The 18569-nt window shown below is 40.1% G+C and overlaps 1 protein-coding gene across 1 annotated transcript in view; it reads right to left on the reverse strand.

Annotated features, from left to right (window-relative positions):
* Positions 1 to 18569, reverse strand: part of SPATA31H1 (SPATA31 subfamily H member 1) — a 32977-nt gene that overhangs the window by 2486 nt on the left and 11922 nt on the right. The window contains 9 exon segments of the mRNA XM_054245118.2: positions 1 to 93; positions 96 to 2507; positions 2510 to 3093; positions 3095 to 3953; positions 3956 to 4161; positions 4163 to 4339; positions 4670 to 4765; positions 4953 to 5007; positions 5702 to 5744. Of these exon segments, the coding sequence (XP_054101093.2) occupies positions 1 to 93; positions 96 to 2507; positions 2510 to 3093; positions 3095 to 3953; positions 3956 to 4161; positions 4163 to 4339; positions 4670 to 4765; positions 4953 to 5007; positions 5702 to 5744 (4525 nt within the window).

Genomic DNA, 18569 nt, shown 5'->3' on the forward strand with positions numbered 1-18569 from the left:
CAGGGACTAATTCCACAGATTTCATATCTTCTAGCTGTGGCTCTGGGGTTAGCTTTTCATATTTGAAACCTTGAAGTTTAAGACTAGGCTCTCCTCCACAGGATTTACGTCTTGGAACTGTGGTCCTTGTGTCAATCCAGAAGATATCCTATCTTGTAACTGTGGTTTTCTGGTTAACTCAGAATGATTTACACGGGGCAGCTGTGGTCCTGGAGTCAACCCCATGGATTCTGCATCTGGCATTTGTGGCTCTGAGATTAATTTACTGGAAACGTCAGCTTTAAGGCTTGGCACTTGATTGCCTACTACATATTTTACATCTTGAAACAGTGGCTCTGGTACTAACAACTGAGGATTAACCCCTTGCCCCTCTGGCCCTGGAGCCATTGCCATAGGCGGTACCCCTTGCATCTTTGGCCCTGGGGTCAACTCTAAAAATTGTACACATTGTAGCTGTGGCCCTGAGTTTAACTCTAAAGATTTCACACCCTGAGGTTGAGTTCCTGGTACTAAATCAAAAATTTTGACATCTCGTAGCTGCAGCTCTGGGTTAAGCCCTTCCTGTTTCATGCTTTGAGTTCCTTGAGACATCTTTGCTAATGTGGAATCTTGCAGCCCTAACTCTGGAACCACCTCTACAGAATTCACACTATGAACCACTGATCCTGCAGTTTGATCCCCAAATGTGACACCTTGCAGCTTTGGCCTTGAAGTCAATTCAGAAAATTTGAGATTTTGCTGCCAAGGCCCTAGGTTTACTTCCTCAGATTTTGCACTTTGAACTGGTAGTTCTGAGGTCAGTTTTGCAGATTTCATCCTGTGAAACTGTGATCCTTCAGCAGACAGAACAGATTTCATGTCTTCAACATGTGGCCCTTGGCTTAACTGCAAAGACGACTGTGGCATAAAACCTGGAGACTTTATATCTTCAGGCTGAGTTCCTGGTGTCATCTGCACATGTTTGAAACCTTGGTGCTTTGACCCTGGGATCGAATCAGAAAATTTGACATCTTGCAAGCCTAGTCCTGGGTTTAGCTCCACAAATTTCACACCTTGAGGTTGTGTTTCTGGAGTCAGCTGTACAAATTTGACACTTTGAGGTGTTAGGTCTGGGATGAAATCTGATGATTTGATGTACTGAACTGGGGAATCCGAGGTCAGTTCATCCGATTTTGCACCATAATGTAGGGGTTGTGAGATTAAATCTACAGGTTTTTCTCCTTGAAGGAGTGGCCCTGGAAATACCTTTGAAAATCTGACACTTTGTGACTGTGGCCCTGGGGTCAGTCCAGAAGATTTGACACTTGTCTGACATGGGCCTAGATTTAAATCCACAGAGTTTACATCTTGGAGCTCTGCCTTCTTAGTCAAATCCTCCAATGGCATACTTTGTAGCGGTAGCTCCGATATCATCTCCTCTCCGGTATCAACTCCTGTAGTTGACTGTTGGATTAAATTCACATGTTTCACATCTTGCAACTGTGACTCTAGATCCAACTGCATAGACTTTCCTCCCTGGACCTGTGGCCCTGGGTTCAGGTCTGTAACATGTGGTTTTGGTTCTGTAATTAACTTTTTAGATCCTATGACTAATGGAGATGACTCACTGGTTAACTCTGCAGATTTCAAATTTTGCAGTAGTGGCTCTGATTTCTCGTATTGTATGTCTGATCCTGGAGTCAACTCCAGAACTCCTGTTTCTGAATCTAGTGGTAGTGGGAAAACTCCATGGGTCTTACCAACTTGAGGCAATGCCAACCCCAGAGTTTCTGTGTCTTTATGTTCTGAGGTGGGGGGTGTCTCTGACAACTCAGTAATTTCTGAGCATGGCCCTAGATTGCCATGAACAAACTTCATATCATGGGGCTGTGGCTCTGTGGTCAACACTTCTGATTTCACACTTTGTATCTCTGATTCTTGTATCAAATCCAGAGATTCTTTTGTTGTGTGTTGTGATACTGGAGTTTCCCCCATTGCTTTTCCAAGTTGGTGCATTGTCTCAAGAGTGTCTTAGAATGACACTGAGCTCATCTCCACAGATTCTGAAGTTTGGCTCAGTGGCCCTGGGATAGTTCCTAAAGATGGTTGGGTCAACCCAATAGATTTTTCCACTTGGTGACGAGTGTCAGAGGTCAACTTTGCTTCTTTTCCTTAAGATCCTAGCTCTGAGATCATCTCTAAAGAATCTGAGGCTTGATGCCATGGGGTCAATCTTTCAGGCTCTGTGGCTTGGTGATTTGGTTTGGAGCTCATCTCTGCAGATTTTACTGCCTGAAGTTGTGTCCCTTTGGTCAATTCTTCATATTTCATACCTTGCACATGTGTCTCAGGAATTAACCTCCTACATTCTAACATTTGAGGAGTTTTCACATCTTCAAACAATAGTACTGGGGCTATCTTCTCAGATCTGACATCTTGTAACCATGGCTTTGGGGCCAACTCTGCAGATTTTGTGTCTTCCATTGGTGGTCTTAGTGTCAACTCCACAGTGTTTATATCTTGAAATCTGGTGGTAGGACCAGATGAAAAGATCTTCTGCCTTGCAACTGTGAACCTGAGGTCAAACTCCTAGATTCTGTAACATATGGCTGTGCTGGTGGAATTATCCCCGTGGAATCCATGGCTTGTAATGGTGCTACTGGAGTTACTCTCACACGATGCATGACTTGATGTAATGGTGCTGAGATCACTTCTGATGATTTTGTGCCTTGACATATTGGCCCTGGAATAGTCTTTCCTTGTTCCATGACTTGACTTTGTGATCCTGAGGTCATGTCAACTGATTCCATGACTTTATGCTGTGGCCCTGGCATCATCTCCACGGTTTCCATAACTGCACGTTGTGGGCTTAGATTCATCTTTTCTGGTTTTGTGACTTGATGGTTCAATATTGTGTTCATCTTCACTGACTCTATGGCTTGATGTTGTGGTGTTGGAGTCGTTCCCACTAATTCTATGTGTGGATGTGATTTGTTAATCATCCCCATAGAATCCATAACTTGAAGCAGTGCTATAGGAGTTACTTTCTCATTATCTGTGACTTGATTCAGTAATCTCATGGTCATCCTCTCTGATTCCACAACTTGGTGCTTTGGCTGCCTCCATTGACTGAATGACTTGATTTGGTGGTATGCTCATTGTTTTCATAGTTTCCATTGGTTTCACAACTTGACTTGGCAGCTCTGGGGACAAACCCACAGATTCTGAATATGATTCTGGGATCATCCCCATTGAATCTATGACCTGAAATAATGCCAATGGAGTTACCTTTATGCTGTCCTTGACTTGATATGGTAGACTTGGTGCCACGTCCACATTAGTCACTTGTGTCTTGTGCTGCTGTATACTTTTTTCTGGAAAACCTATGACCCTCTTCTCTATACTAAGCTCTAGTATGTGTTTTGGCTCTTCCTTCAGTAAAGCGGTTTCCTCTTGAATTACATTAATTCCTAAACTTCTTGGAGGTAGAGTGCCCACTGATGTAACTAAAGGCTTGGATCCAAGGATTTGGGGGCCATCCCCAGGTTGTAACTGCTTTCCTGAGATAAGTGACTGTGAAAGTTTTGTTTCTGTGCTATTTGTTCCAGATCCCACTTCAGCATTCACATGAAGTGGAAATGATGGAAGGTCTGGGAAACTTTTGTTAATGTTTTGCTCAGTGTTTTGATGAATGGGCATAGATAACTGAGTTTGGAGTTTATTTGATTCAGCGACTCCTCTTTGTACTTCAGTTAAATAATTGAGCATCGCCCATGATTTCCTCACAGGTAAAGGTACCATTTGTTGCTGCAAAGAGAAACCCTTCTCAGATATATGTCTTTTTAGCTCCCTTCTAACCGAAGGAGAGAGCTTGAATGGAGCCCACCTTGGGAGTCGTGGTCTCTCCTTGGAAACAGAATTCAGCTAGTGATCTGATGTCAAATGACTCTTGCTCCTTCTCTCATTTTTTTTCCCCTTTTTTGTTTCCAGATATTTAGAGGCTCAGAAATAGAGTTGATAAAAGGGCTCTGAGATTGTAAGGGTGAAAGATCTGTCAAATTCTGAAAAAGTTTTGATTTCTGGGGCTCTGATAGCCGAAAAGGAGGCAGGGTTGTGCCTTGGTTCTCGAACACAGATGACTGCCTTTTGTGGGAAATAGGTAAACTATGGCTCTAGCATTCCTTCAGAACAACTAGAGTTACTGCATGATGATCTAAAGGAGATGCTGTGGTCAGTAGAATGTTTTGCTCTCTTATAGTCACAACAGCATAGAACAGTCTTCTGTTCTACAAGAACAGAGGAGGTAGAGGAAGAAATTGTATCCTACAGTTCCGGCAAATCCTGTTCCATAAGCCTTGATCTAAGAAATAAAGAGAAATGTTTCAGTTTGCATTGAAAGAGGAAAGTAAAAAAGTGGCTATTTCAAATGCAAAATATTTTTGGCCTGAAGGAGAATTGAGGGGGTAAGTTTCTTCCGCCAACATCAGTTACTTACAGAAAGAATTCCTCTACCAGGACAAAGGGAGAAAACTGTTCCCATTCCACCCAGAAATGACCCTTCGACCAGTTTGAACCCAGAACTTCCTCCACAGACAAAATGAACTCTCTCCCTCCCTCCTTCCTCCCCTTCCTTCCTCCTTTTAAAACCTCCACCACCTTCAGTCCTCATCCAGAAACTACAATGCCTGACCTTGTGCTTTCCATGTGTTTGAAGATCTGTCGAAGAGTCCGCATCATTGACCAGAGTGTATTTTCCTGGGTCCTGTCCCCAGGGAGTCCTGAAACACTGGATGCAACACTGTATGTCAATGTAATTGAAGTCTCATTAAATACCAGTAAGGAAAACAGCAAGAGAGATTTAACTTACAAAAGAAAAAGCTAACATAGTGAAGGAAGGAAAACAGGGTACCAGGTACTTTACTTCTAACTTTCACAGAGTTTATCAGAATTGGCTGAAGACAGGCTTTACTCACCACGTCAGGCTAGCTTCACTGCAAGCCATCCTGAGGGTTTCTTTCCTCTGTGGATCTGGAGGAAGAGGTGAAGAATCTGTCAGCATCATGATTATTGACATCATTTCATCCAACCCACTCTTTTTGTAAATAAAAAAATAAAGATGAAGTTATGCCCAAGATCATGAAGCTAGTTAGTGGTCAGTCTCAGACTTAACCCATCTCAACATTTTTCAAAAAGCTACACTGCTTCCATCATACATGCTGCCTTCATCATACATAGATGTAAGCTATATACATTGGAAAGAATAGGAATAATCATAGTAATAAGCAGTGGGAGTAGGGGAAAGAGAGGCCATGATATGTATCTTTTCCCCCAAAGGAGTCTATCCAGTATCTATGGTGGGGGAGAAAAGATAGGGAAACTTCCCTCACCAAACTCTTGATAGTTACCCTTCATCCATTTTACAATCTCACCAAGTTTCCTTCCCAATACCTTGGGATTTGAACAAAAGGAGCTGAGGAGAGGAAGCATGAGGAAAGGAACTGTGCAGCTGTATACATACAGCTCTTTTTTTTTTCCTAATCTTATGACAGATTAACATACATCTCTTTAGACATGGAGATACTAGAAGAAGCACACTTCTTCCATTTACATCCTCTTTTCAACCTCCCTCCACCGGATATTTAAGGCTAGAGGCATAAGGCAGACCTATAATTGGTCTGTCATTAACCTGGAACTGAAGAGTAAAGGATAGAATCATTCTGACCTGTTAATTTCTGGATCTTTTTCCATCTATGGTGCTTTGAAGTCTATAGAAGCACAAAAAGAAAATCAGGTTATGTTCTAGGTTAGAGACTTTATTGACAGCACATCTCACCTTTTAGTTATCAGATATTGATACATCTCATGTATGAGGTATTGATAGAGTTGGCACCCATAACCTTACATAAATATATGGAGGATGGTGATTAACTTCCTAAGATGGAAGGGAAGAATTACTCAAGAAGTTACATTTGTACTGGAGTTTAAAGAATCAGCATAAGACTTTTAGGTGAAGAAAGAGTATTTCAGGCAAGCAGAAACATCACTGAGATCAGCATGTCATGAAGGTAAGGTGCACTTTTGCTAAGTAGTGGGAGATGCCAGGCTGACAAGGTAGATGGAAGCCAGGTTATGCCTAATGATAAAATTTTAATTTTATTCTATAGTTGGAAAACTCCCAAGGTTTTTGCAAAATGCTCCAGGTCATTTTAAAGGCAGTAATGGCATTTGTTACCATTTCAAATGAAACAATTTTTTTGAGACAGAGTCTTGTTCTGTCACCTAGGCTGGAGTGCAGTGGTGTGATCTCGGCTCACTGCAACTTCCACCTCCTGGGTTCAAGCGATTCTCCTGCCACAGCCTCCCGAGGAGCTGGGATTATAGGCATGTGGCACCATACCTGGCTAATAGTGGAGATGGGGTTTTGCCACGTTGGCCAGGCTGGTCTCAAACTCCTGACCTCAGGTGATCCGCCTGCCTCGGCCTCCCAAAGTGCTAGCTGGAATTACAGGCATCAGCCACCACTCCCATCCCAGCAGCCTTTTAATACCCAATTAAGCTTCTCAAAAAAGAGTAAGGGAAATCGCTACAGGCCAAAAGGAAGGAGAAAAGTGAAAAGCGTGAGCGGAATATCATCTGATATTTCAATGCCCTACATCATTTGTAGCGTCAATCAGAAGGGATTTGAGTTAACAACGAAGTAGGAGCAAAAGACAAGGCCCATGTGAAGTGTGTATTTGGGTTGAGGCCCTGGGAAAAAGTCAGAATTCTCAAAGTGCCACATGTTTAGTGGAAAGGTGGCTAGGAAGAAATCTGCTCGCCACAGAAAATTTGTACTCTAGGTGGGAAAAACAAACAAACAAACCCTTCTCTGAGAATTTTAACCATGAGTCTATACTCATACTGGCTTGGCATTCTAATGAAACTCACTGTGTAGCCAGGAACCCTAAAACTGAAAATAAAGTGGAGTGAAGCTGGGCCGGTAATGTTTTAGGGTAAAAGATGAAATGTAAATCTCCTTGGAAATTAAAAAGAAGTAGAAGTGGTCAGGTGCAGTGGCTTATGACCATAATCCAGCATTTTGGGAGGCTGAGGCAGGAGGATCCCTTGTGCCCAAAAGTTTGAGACCAGCCTGGGCAATATGTGAGACCCTGTTTCTATAAAAAAATAAAAAATAATTTTAAAAAATTAGCCGGGGTGGCCAGGCAAGGTGGCTCACACCTGTAATCCCAGCACTTTGGGAAGCTGATGCAGACAGATCACTTGGGGTTGGGAGTTCCAGACCAGCCTGGCCAACATGGTAAAACCCCATCTCTACTAAAAATACAAAAATCAGCCAGGCATGGTGGTGCATGCCTGTAATCCCAACTACTAAGGATGCTGAGGCAGGAGATCACTTGAACCCGGGAGGTGGAGGTTGCAGTGAGCCAAGATCATGCCACTGCACTCCAATCTGGGCAACAGAGAGCAAGAGTCAGTCTCCAAATTAAAAAAAAAAAATTAGCTGGTTGTGGTGGTGTATGCCTGTGGTCCCAGATACTTGGGTGGCTGAGGTAGGAGGATCTCTTGAGCCCAGGAGGTCAAGGCTGCAGTGAGCTGTGATCCTGCCACTGCACTCTCCAGCCTGAGTGACACAGCAAGACGCTGTCAGAAAAAAGCGAAAGAAAGAAAAGAAAGAGAGAGAAAGAGAAGGAGGAGGAAGAAAACAGTTTGAATATGTACACATTAATAATGTAAAAACTCTGATAAAATAAATTCCTAGGAAAAAAATAAGATACCAAATTAGGCAAAAAGGACTAGATCATTTGAGTAGACCAGTAAGGATGAAAGCAGTTGAAATGATAATCAGACATTCTTCCTCAGACATAGTAAAATAATTCACCAAGATTTCTGAATACCAGAACGACTTACAAATATCAATAACATTACTACAGTAAAAACTATAAAAATACTATTTAAAATAATAAAAGATATTCTTCACAATAGCAATAAAAATGATAAAAGTAGCAAGGTGTTAAGTAAACCAAGAATACAGAAGACTTCCATATAGAAAACTATAAAATGCTAATAAAAGACATAGAAGATGATCAGAATAAATGGAGAGACAGTCCAAGTTCTAAGTTGGAATAACTTGAAATTACAAAGATGTCATTATTCCCCAAATTAATTTTTTTTTAAGACAGTCTTGCTCTGTCAGCCAGGCTGGAGTGCTGTGGTGTGTTCTCGGCTCGCTGCAACCTTCACTTCCTGGGTTCAAGCAATTCTCCTGCCTCACCTGCCCGAGTAGCTGGGACTACAGGTGTGCACCACAAGGCCCGGCTAATTTTTGTATTTTGAGTAGAGACAGGGTTTCACCATGTTGGCCAAGCTGGTCTTGAACTCCTGACCTCATGATCCACCTGCCTTGGCCTCCCAAAGTGCTAGGATTACAGGTGTGAGCCGCCAGCCCAGCCAATTAAATTATGTATATATGTGTGTGTCTGTATATAGACATATATATATATATATCTTTTTAGTTTATTTATTTATTTATTCATTGAGACAGGGTCTTGCTCTGTTTCCTAGGCTGGAGTACAGTGGCATGATTCACTACAGCCTCGACATCCTGGGCTCAAGTAATTCTCCTGCCGCAGCCTCCCAAGTAGCTGGGACTATAAGTGCATGACCCCATACCTGGCTAATGTTTTTATTTTTATTTTTTGTAGAGACAAGCTCTCATTATATTACTCAGGCTTAAATAATATTTTAATGCATTTACAATTCATATTTCATTTGGAATGTTTCAAGAACTTGTTAAATGCTCTAAAATTAATATGACAAAATAAAGGTCTACTAATAGCTGAGCCAACCTTAAAAAGAAGAGCAAAGGAGTGACTTGCTGTACCAAACAGCAAACATACAAACACTAAGACAAAGCTGTAGGAAATAAAAACAGGAACAAGTAGACCAATGGAACAGATAGAGAGCTCAGAGGCAAACTTATGTATACATGGCAAATTATTATAATAAAGGGAGTTCCATAAATCAATGGGGAAATGATTGTTTAGCAAACAGTAACAAGAGCTGGGCACAGCGACTCATGCCTATAATCCCAGCACTTTGGGAGGCCAAGTCAGACAGATTGTTTGAGCTCAGGAGTTCCAGACCAGCCTGGGCAATGTGGGGAAACCCCATCTCCACAAAAAATACAAAAAATTAGCCAGGCGTGGTGGCACACACCTGTGGTCCCAGCTACTTGGGAGGCTTCGGTGGGAGGGTCACTTGAGCCTGGTGGGCGTAGGTTGCAGTGAGCTGAGACGGTATCATTGCACTCCAACCTGAGTGAAACAGTGAAACCCTGTCTTTAAAAAAAAAAAAAAAAAAAAAAAAAAAAAAAAGGCCAGGCATGGTGGCTCACGCCTGTAATCCCAGCACTTTGGAAGGTCAAGGCGAGAGGATCATGAGGTCAGGAGTTCGAGACCAACCTGACCAACATGGTGAAACCCCGTATTTATGTTAAAGAAAAAAAAAAAAGAAATAGTTATGGGAAAACTGGCTCACTATAGAGAAAAATAAAATTGGATCACTTCCTAATACCACATATAGAGGTGGACTCCAAGTATATTAAAAACTAAAATGTGAAATGTAAGACTGGAACACAGAAAAAAAGGTAGGAGAAAATCTTTGTGATCTAAAGCAGAGAACTCCTTAAGGAAAACTTCAGAAAAATAAACCATAGGTATAATTCCTAAAAGAGAAGAATTTAAATGTTTCAGCCACACACAAAACAGATAAGTGAAATGGTTATGTTAATTCACTTGATTTAGTCAATCCACAATGTAAACATGCAGCAAACCATCACATTATACCCCACAAATGTATACATTAGTATGTCTCAAATTTTTTAAAAAATAAATTTTTTTGAGATGGAGTTTCCCTCTGTCACCCAGGCTGGAGTGCAATGGCTCAATCTAAGTTCACAGTAACCTCTGCCTCCTGGGTCAAGTGATTCACATGGCTCAGACTCCCAGGTAAGCTGGGAATACAGGCATGCCCTGCTAATTTTGGTACTTTTTGTAGAGATGGGGTTTTACCATGTTGGCCAGGCTGGTCTCAAACTCCTGACCTCAAGTTATCCACCCACTTTGGTCTCTCAAAGTGCTGGGGTTACAGGTGTGAGCCACTATGCCCGGCCTCTCAAAAAATTTTTAATCCAGTAGAACGCCCTCTCACAATCAAATGGAACCTGACAATGACAAATCTGCCACTCACTCCTAACCTCAGGTAACTACAAAGAAAGTTGCCTTCACACTGAGAAGTTCAGGGGTCTGAGGTGAAGTCTCTGGGAAGCCATAACCACAAGCTCACTTCTGTATATTTGGCAGCTCAGGTTCACATTATCTGAGTTGTTCCAAAAACTCTTCAAGCCATGAATTTAAAATGCTTTAATTTCATGGACTGATGGTGCCAGAATCAAAAGTAAATGAAATACTCTCTGAGGAAAATCTTTATCTTAGGCTTCAAAATCTCCACATAATTAAATTTAAGATGCTACTGATTACAAAATATGCCATCTATTTATATGCTAGTAGAATGAAAAAAATACAGTTAATTAAATTATTAAGTACCATCAATTGTAAGACATACCCCAATTTCAGAAATGTTAACTATTAAAAAAATAAGCACAAGCACAGAAACAAACCTGCAGAGATGTCAGGTATTGGAATTATCAGATGTAGATTAGAAAACCCCTAAGCATATTATATTTAAGGAAATAAAATTCAAGTATAAATAAATTTGTAAGAAACAGAAGCCCATAAAAAGTGATCTAGCAGATTTGAAAAAAGAATCAAATCTTACTTCCAGAAATTATTAAGAATGAAAAGTACTGAAATGGATGGACTTGTCATTGATAGAATATTTCTGAATAAAGAATGGATATGTACACATATTTAAGTCTGATGAGTAACCACTAAAAGAATAGAAACAGAGTTCATAACTTCCAAACTAGTAGAAGGGAAAAAATGGAAGGAAAAAAGCACCACTTTGGGATTTCAATTTATAGTAGTGGTTTGAACCCTTCAAATAAAAATAACAAGAAAAGTTGGACAAATATCTATTTTAAAATATCTATTTAAAGTCATTAAGGATCAAGGGATCAAAAATCAGAGGAGCCAAGATCCCAGAGAAAAAGGAAGTGGAGGTAAATAAGCCCAGCTAAATTGAAACTTCACAGTTTTATAGGGATAGATGAACAAAAAAATGAGTTGAGGGCCCTAATATTGCAGGCTTTCAGTTGGGACCCCCAAAGGGCTATACTTAGGAGTAAGAATAAACTTGAAATAAACCAGGCTCAAAAATGGAATCTCAGCCTCTGACAAATTCAATCCTTATTTGGATTGAGATGATTCCTAATCTAAATGACTGCCAGAAGCTAGAATAGCTCTACCCTCTGGAGGAAAGTAACTTTATCCAGAACCTTGAATTTTTCTCTTCAAATTTATATATAAACTCTCTGGTATTAAATCAAAAATTACCATGCTTACAAGAAGACAAGACTGAGTGATTGAAGACTAAGAGATAAACCTGGGGAATAAAAACAAATTCATAGGCAATCCAGATATCAGATAACAAAACATGGTTTTTTAAATATATGTGCTTTAAATATACAAGAAATTAGATGACAAGATGGATAATTTTGGCCAAGAACTAAAAACTAAAAAATACAAATAAAAAATCTAATGGAAATTGCAGAACAGAAGGAATAAAGAACTCAGAAAGGAGTACACATTAGACACAACTGAAGAAATGTCTGAAGAAAATATCCATAATGAAGCATGGAAAGAAAATAGATGTAAGAGCCAACAGACATATGGGACCGAGTAACAGGAGTCCCAGAAGGAAAGGGAGACAGAATAGGAGTCCCAGACACAAAGGCGAGCAGAAACAGTATTTGAAAGTTAAAAGTCAGGGAGTATATGGTAACTCTCTGTACTTTCTGCTCAATTTTGCTGTGAACCTAAAAATGGCTTTAAAGTGTAGTTTATTTTTTTTAAGGGAATAGCTAAGAGCTTTCCAAAACTGAGAAAGCCTTAGATGCGAGAAGTGTTATGAAGCAGCATGAAGACAAAGAAAACGTAAACTTAAGTACATTACAGAATGCTGATACCAATGCAATGAAACTTAACAGGTAAAATTAAAACACATTATATTCAAAGGAAGAATAAGATGAACACTTACCTTTCAGGAATATTGGAAGCCAGAAAACAATAGAATAACATCCTTTAATGTGCTAAAATAAAATAACTGCCTACCTAGATTTTTTTTCCTTTTAGAGACCAGATCTCTCTCTGTTGCCCAAGTTACAGTGCAGTGGCATAATCATAGCTCAGTGTAACCTCAAACTCTTGGGCTCAAGCAATCATCCTGTCTCAGGCTCCTGAGTAGCTAGGACTAAAGGTGCATATTACCACACCCAGACTTTTTCTTTTTTTTTTTTTTCTTTTTGGTTTTTGGAGAGATGGGATCTTAGTATGTTTCCCAAGCTAGTCTCAAACTGCTGGCCTCAAATGATCCCTCTGTCTTGGCTTCTTGAAGTGCTGGGATTACAGGCATGAACCATAGCACACGGCTCTTAGACTTTTATACTTAGCGAAACTACCCTTCAAAATATAAGGTGAAATAGGGAAACTTTCAGTCAAAGAAAAGCAAACTATTCACAGTATGCCTAATTGGTCTGCCTAGAACTTTCAAAGCAATGTTGAATAGAAGCAGTGAAAACAGAATTTTTTCCAAATATGCAAAGGTTGTTTTTTTTTTAAATTTTTTATTGCATTTTAGGTTTTGGGGTACATGTGCAGAACGTGCAAGACCATTGCATAGGTACACACATGGCAGTGTGTTTTGCTTCCTTTCTCCCCTTCACCCACATTTGGCATTTTTCCCCAGGCTATCCCTCCCCAGCTCCCACCACCGCTGGCCCTCCCCTTTTCCCCCCAATAGATCCCAGTGTTTAGTACTCCCCTCCCTGTGTCCATGTGTTCTCATTTTTCATCACCCTCCTATGAGTGAGAATATGCGGTGTTTCATTTTCTGTTCTTGTGTCAGTTTGCTGAGAATGATGTTCTCCAGATTCATCCATGTCCCTACAAATGACGTGAACTCATCATTTCTGATTGCTGCATAATATTCCATGGTGTATATGTGCCACATTTTCCCAATCCAGTCTATCATCAATGGGCATTTGGGTTGGTTCCAGGTCTTTGCTATTGTAAACAGTGCTGCAATGAACATTCGTGTGCATGTGTCCTTATAGTAGAACGATTTAACGATTTATAGTCCTTTGGATATATACCTAGTAACGGGATTGCTGGGTCAAATGGAATTTCTATTTCTAAGGCCTTGAGGAATCGCCACACTGTCTTCCACAATGGTTGAACTAATTTACACTCCCATTAACAGTGTAAAAGTGTTCCTTTTTCTCCACATCCTTTCCAGCATCTGTTCTCTCCAGATTTTTTAATGATTGCCATTCTATCTGGCGTAAGATGATATCTCAATGTGGTTTTGATTTGCATCTCTCTGATGACCAGTGATGATGAGCATTTTTTCATATGACTGTTGGCCTCATATATGTCTTCTTTTGTAAAGTGTCTGTTCATATCCTCTGCCCATTTTTGAATGGGCTTGTTTGTTTTTTTCCTGTAAATCTGTTTGAGTTCTTTGTAAATTCTGGACATCAGCCCTTTGTCAGATGGATAAACTGCAAAAATTTTTTCCCATTCTGTTGGTTGCTGATTCACTCTAGTGACTGTTTCTTTTGCCGTGCAGAAGCTGTGGAGTTTGATTAGGTCTCATTTGTCTATTTTGGCTTTTGTTGCCAATGCTTTTGGTGTTTTGTTCATGAAGTCCTTGCCTACTCCTATGTCCTGGATGGTTTTGCCTAGATTTTCTTCTAGGGTTTTATGGTGTCAGGTCTTATGTTTAAGTCTTTAATCCACCTGGAGTTAATTTTAGTGTAAGGTGTCAGGAAGGGGTCCAGTTTCTGCTTTCTGCACATGGCTAGCCAGTTTTCCCAACACCATTTGTTAAACAGGGAATCCTTTCCCTATTGCTTTTGTCAGGTTTATCAAAGATTGTATAGTTGTAGATATGTTGTGTTGCCTCTGATGCCACTGTTTTGTTCCATTGGTCTATATCTCTGTTTTGGTACCAGTACCATGCTGTTTTGATTACTGTAGCCTTGTAGTATAGTTTGAAATCCGGTAGTGTGATGCCCCCCACTGTGTTTTTTTTGCTTAGAATTGACTTGGCTATGCGGGCTCTCTTTTGGTTCCATATGAAGTTCATGGTGGTTTTTTCCAGTTCTGTGAAGAAAGTCAATGGTAGCTTGATGGGGATAGCATTGACTCTGTAAATTACTTTGGGTAGTATAGCCATTTTCACGATATTAATTCTTCCTAACCATGAACATGGAATGTTTCTCCGTCTGTTTGTGTCCTCTCTTATTTCGTTAAGCAGTGGTTTGTAGTTTTCCTTGAAGAGGTCCCTTATGTTCCTTGTGAGTTGTATTCCTAGGTATTTTATTCTTTTTGTAGCAATTGTGAATGGCAGTTCGTTCTTGATTTGGCTTTCTTTAAGTCTGTTATTGGTGTAGAGGAATGCTTGTGATTTTTGCACATTGATTTTATATCCTGAGACTTTGCTGAAGTTGCTTCTCAGTTTCAGGAGTTTTTGGGCTGAGGTGATGGGGTCTTCTAGGTATACTACCATGTCGTCTGCAAATAGAGACAATTTGGCTTCCACCTTTCCTATTTGAATACCCTTTATTTCTTTTTCTTGCCTGATTGCTCTGGCTAGAACTTATAGTACTATATTGAATAGGAGTGGTGAAAGAGGGCATCCTTGTCTAGTGCCGGATTTCAAAGGGAATGCCTCCAGTTTTTGCCCATTCGGTATGATATTGGCTGTTGGTTTGTCGTAAATAGCTTTTATTACTTTGAGATACATTCCATCGATACCGAGTTTATTGAGGGTTTTTAGCATAAAGGGCTGTTGAATTTTGTTGAATGCCTTCTCTGCGTCAATTGAGATAATCATGCGGTTTTTGTTTTTGGTTCTGTTTATGTGGTGAATTACATTTATAGACTTGCGTATGTTGAACCAGCCTTGCATCCCCAGGATGAATCCTACTTGATCACGACTGCCGGCGACGGCCGGGTTTGGGCCCGACGCTCCAGCGCCATCCATTTTCAGGGCTAGTTGATTCGGCAGGTGAGTTGTTACACACTCCTTAGCGGATTCCGACTTCCATGGCCACCGTCCTGCTGCAAAGGTTTTTTTAATGCAAGAAAATAAATCATTGTAATATACCACATTAATAACTTAAAAAAGAAAAAAACTCACATGATCATATAAATGGATGTAGAAAAAAGTATTTGACATAATCCAACAACAATTTGTGATAAAAACCATAAACAAATAGAAATAGAAGGAGACTTCCTTCGCTGATAAAGGACATTGCAATGGACCCAGTGTTAATGTCCCCCCAAAATTCATTTGTTTAAATCCTCACCTTCAATGAAATGTATTAGTAGATGAGGCCTTTGGGAAGTGATTAGGTCATAAGGGGTTGCCCTCTTGAATGGAATTAGTGTCCTTACAAAAAATTCTCCAGAGGATTGAGCATGGTGGCTCACACTTGTAATCCCAGAACTTTGGGAAGCTGAGGTGGGTGAATCACTTAAGGCCAGGAGTTTGAGACCAGCCTGGCCAACATGGCAAAACCCTGTCTCTACTAAAAATACAAAAATTAGCCAGGTGTGGTGGGACATGCCTGTAATTCCAGCTATTCAAGTGGCTAAGGCACGAGAATTGCTTGAACCTAGGAGGAGGAGGTTACAGTGAGCTGAGATCATGTCACTGCACTCCAACCTGGGTAACAGAGAGAGACTCTGCCTCAAAAAAAAAAAAAAAAAAAAAAAACTCCAGAGATAGCTTTCACTCTTTCCACCATGTAAAAACATAGTGAGAAGTTGGCAGTCTGCAACCCGGAAGACGTACCTCACCAGAATCTGACCATGCTGGCACCCCAATATTGGACTTCCCAGCCCCCAGAGCTGTGTGAAAGAAGTTTCTGTTGTTTATAAGCCACCCAGCTTATCATATTTTATTATAGAAACCTAATGGACTAAGATAGAAATTGGTACCAAGAAGTGAGGGTGCTGCTGCAACATACACCAAAAACTGCGTAATGAGCAGAGGGTGGAAGAGTTTTGAGATGCGTGCCAGAAAAAGCCTACGTTGCCAGAATGAACTATCAAGGGTGATGCTGCTGAGGGCTCGGGAAGAAAAGAGGAGAGTTGTAGGGAAAGCTTCCATCTTCTTAGAGAATATCTAAGTAATCACAAACAGAATGTTGGTAGAAATATGCACAGTAAAGGCCATTCTGACAAGGTCTCAGAGAGAAATAAGGACCATATTATTGGAAACAGAATTGGTGATCCTTGTAAAGTAGTGAAGAACTTAGCTGAATTCTGTTCATGTTCTAGTATTCCATGGAAAATAGAACTTGTGAGTCATAAAATTGGATATTTAGCTAATGCGATTCCTAAGTAAAGTTTTGAAGAAGTGCCTTGGTTCTCCTGATTATAGTAAAATGTGAGAAGAGAGAATTGACTTGAATATGGAATTATTGAGCAAAAAAGAACTAGAATTTAAGGATTTGAAAAATTCTCAGCCTATTCATATTGCCAAAAAAAAGAATGTGTATTGAAAGAGAACACTGAAGGTGTGGCCAAGTAACCCTTTAACAAGGGGATCAGTATATGTGTGAAACATGGATTAATCAGTCAATCAGTCACCACAGCAGGAAAACTGCCAGGTTGAACTGAAGAAGCAGGAGATGGGAGGGAATGAAGGAAAGCTGTTGGTCTTCTGGAATTTTACAGTTCAGGACCGTAGAGCTCTTCAGCCACAAACATATACTATTCTTGAAGACAAGGGAAGAGTAACCTGGAAGGCAATTCAGAGATCATCAGGGCTGCCACCTCAGTTTCGAAAAGGGGGACCATTGCCTCACTTTCAACAGGTTAGACAACCTCTACCCAAAGCTGTGTGGGCCTGGTAAAGCCCTGGGGGTGGAACTCCTGCCCAGTAGAGACACTAGAGCAGGTCCTTCACCCCAGTGGGTCTAGAAGTCCTGACTTCACTGCCCCAGTGAAGCCTCATCTGTTTAAAATTGTACAGAAGTTCTAACCAGAGCAATTAGGCAAGAAAAAGAAAAGCCATCCAAATTAGTAAGTAAATAAGTAAAACTGTGTTCACAGAGATGTATTTTACATATAGAATATCTGAAAGAAACCTATTAGAGCTAATAAAAGCAACTCCATTTTTAGCATCCAAAAGAATAAAATACTCAGGAATAAATTTAATCAAGAAGGTGCAAGATTGTACACTGACAAGTACAAAGCACTGTTGAAAAACTAAAGAAGACCTAAACAAATGGAAAGACATCCCTTCTTCCTGGATTGGAATATTTAATATTGTTAAAATGGCAGTATTCCCCAGAGCAATCTACAGAGTCAGTATAATCCCTATCACAATCTCAATAGCCTTTTTGACAGAAATGAAAAAGTTGGTCATAAAATTCATAGGGAATTACAAGCGTCCCTGAATAGTCAAGATAATCTTGAAAAGAACAAAGTTGGAGGACTCAGACTTCCTGATTTTAAAACTTACAACGCTGTAGTAATCAAAACAGTGTGGTAGTGGCATAAGGATAAACATATATATCTATGAAATCAAATTGAATCTAGAAATAAACCCTTATATCTATAAATCAATTGATTTTCTATAAGAGTAACAAGACCATGCAATAGGAATAGTCTCTTCAACAAATGGTGCTTGGACAACTAGACAGCCACATGCAAAAGAATGAAGTTGGACTCTTAATTCACATCATCTACAAAAATTAATTCGAAATGATGCAAATATCTAAATGTAAGAGCTGTAAAATTATAAAACTCTCAGAAGAAAGCATAGAATTGTGATGGTTAATTTCATGTCAGCTTGGATGAGCTGTGTGCCCAGTTGTTTGTTCAATAGCTAGTCTAGGTGTTGCTGTGAAAGTAGTTTTCAGATGTGCTTAATATTTAGAATTAGTACACCTTAAAGCAGATTAACATCCATAATGTGGGCGGGCATCATCCAATCCATTGAAGGCCTTAAGAGCAGTTACTGAGGTTTCCTGAAGAGGAAGGAATTCTGCCCCAAGACTGCAATGGAAAATCCTTGCCTGAGTTTCAAGCCTGGCCTACACACTGATTTTGGACTCAAGACCGAAACATCAACTCAGTTATCTGAGTTTCTGGTATGTCCTAAGGATTTCTGATTTGTTAAGCCCTGACAATTTTGTGAGTCAGTTTCTTAAAATCAATCTCTCTCTCTCATATATGTGTGTTTGTTATAATAAAGAATAATCTCGTTTTGTCCCAGGTTCCTGGCATAAAACATCAAAACCCTTTAGAATTTTGTTTTAGGGGTGTCTCTTATTCCAATGAGGTGAAAAAGAGGAATTACTTCTCCTTCTATGTTAGGAGGCAGGAATGACCTTG

The sequence above is a fragment of the Callithrix jacchus genome, chromosome 14 (genome assembly GCF_049354715.1).
Source record: "Callithrix jacchus isolate 240 chromosome 14, calJac240_pri, whole genome shotgun sequence".
Taxonomy (NCBI): domain Eukaryota; kingdom Metazoa; phylum Chordata; class Mammalia; order Primates; family Cebidae; genus Callithrix; species Callithrix jacchus.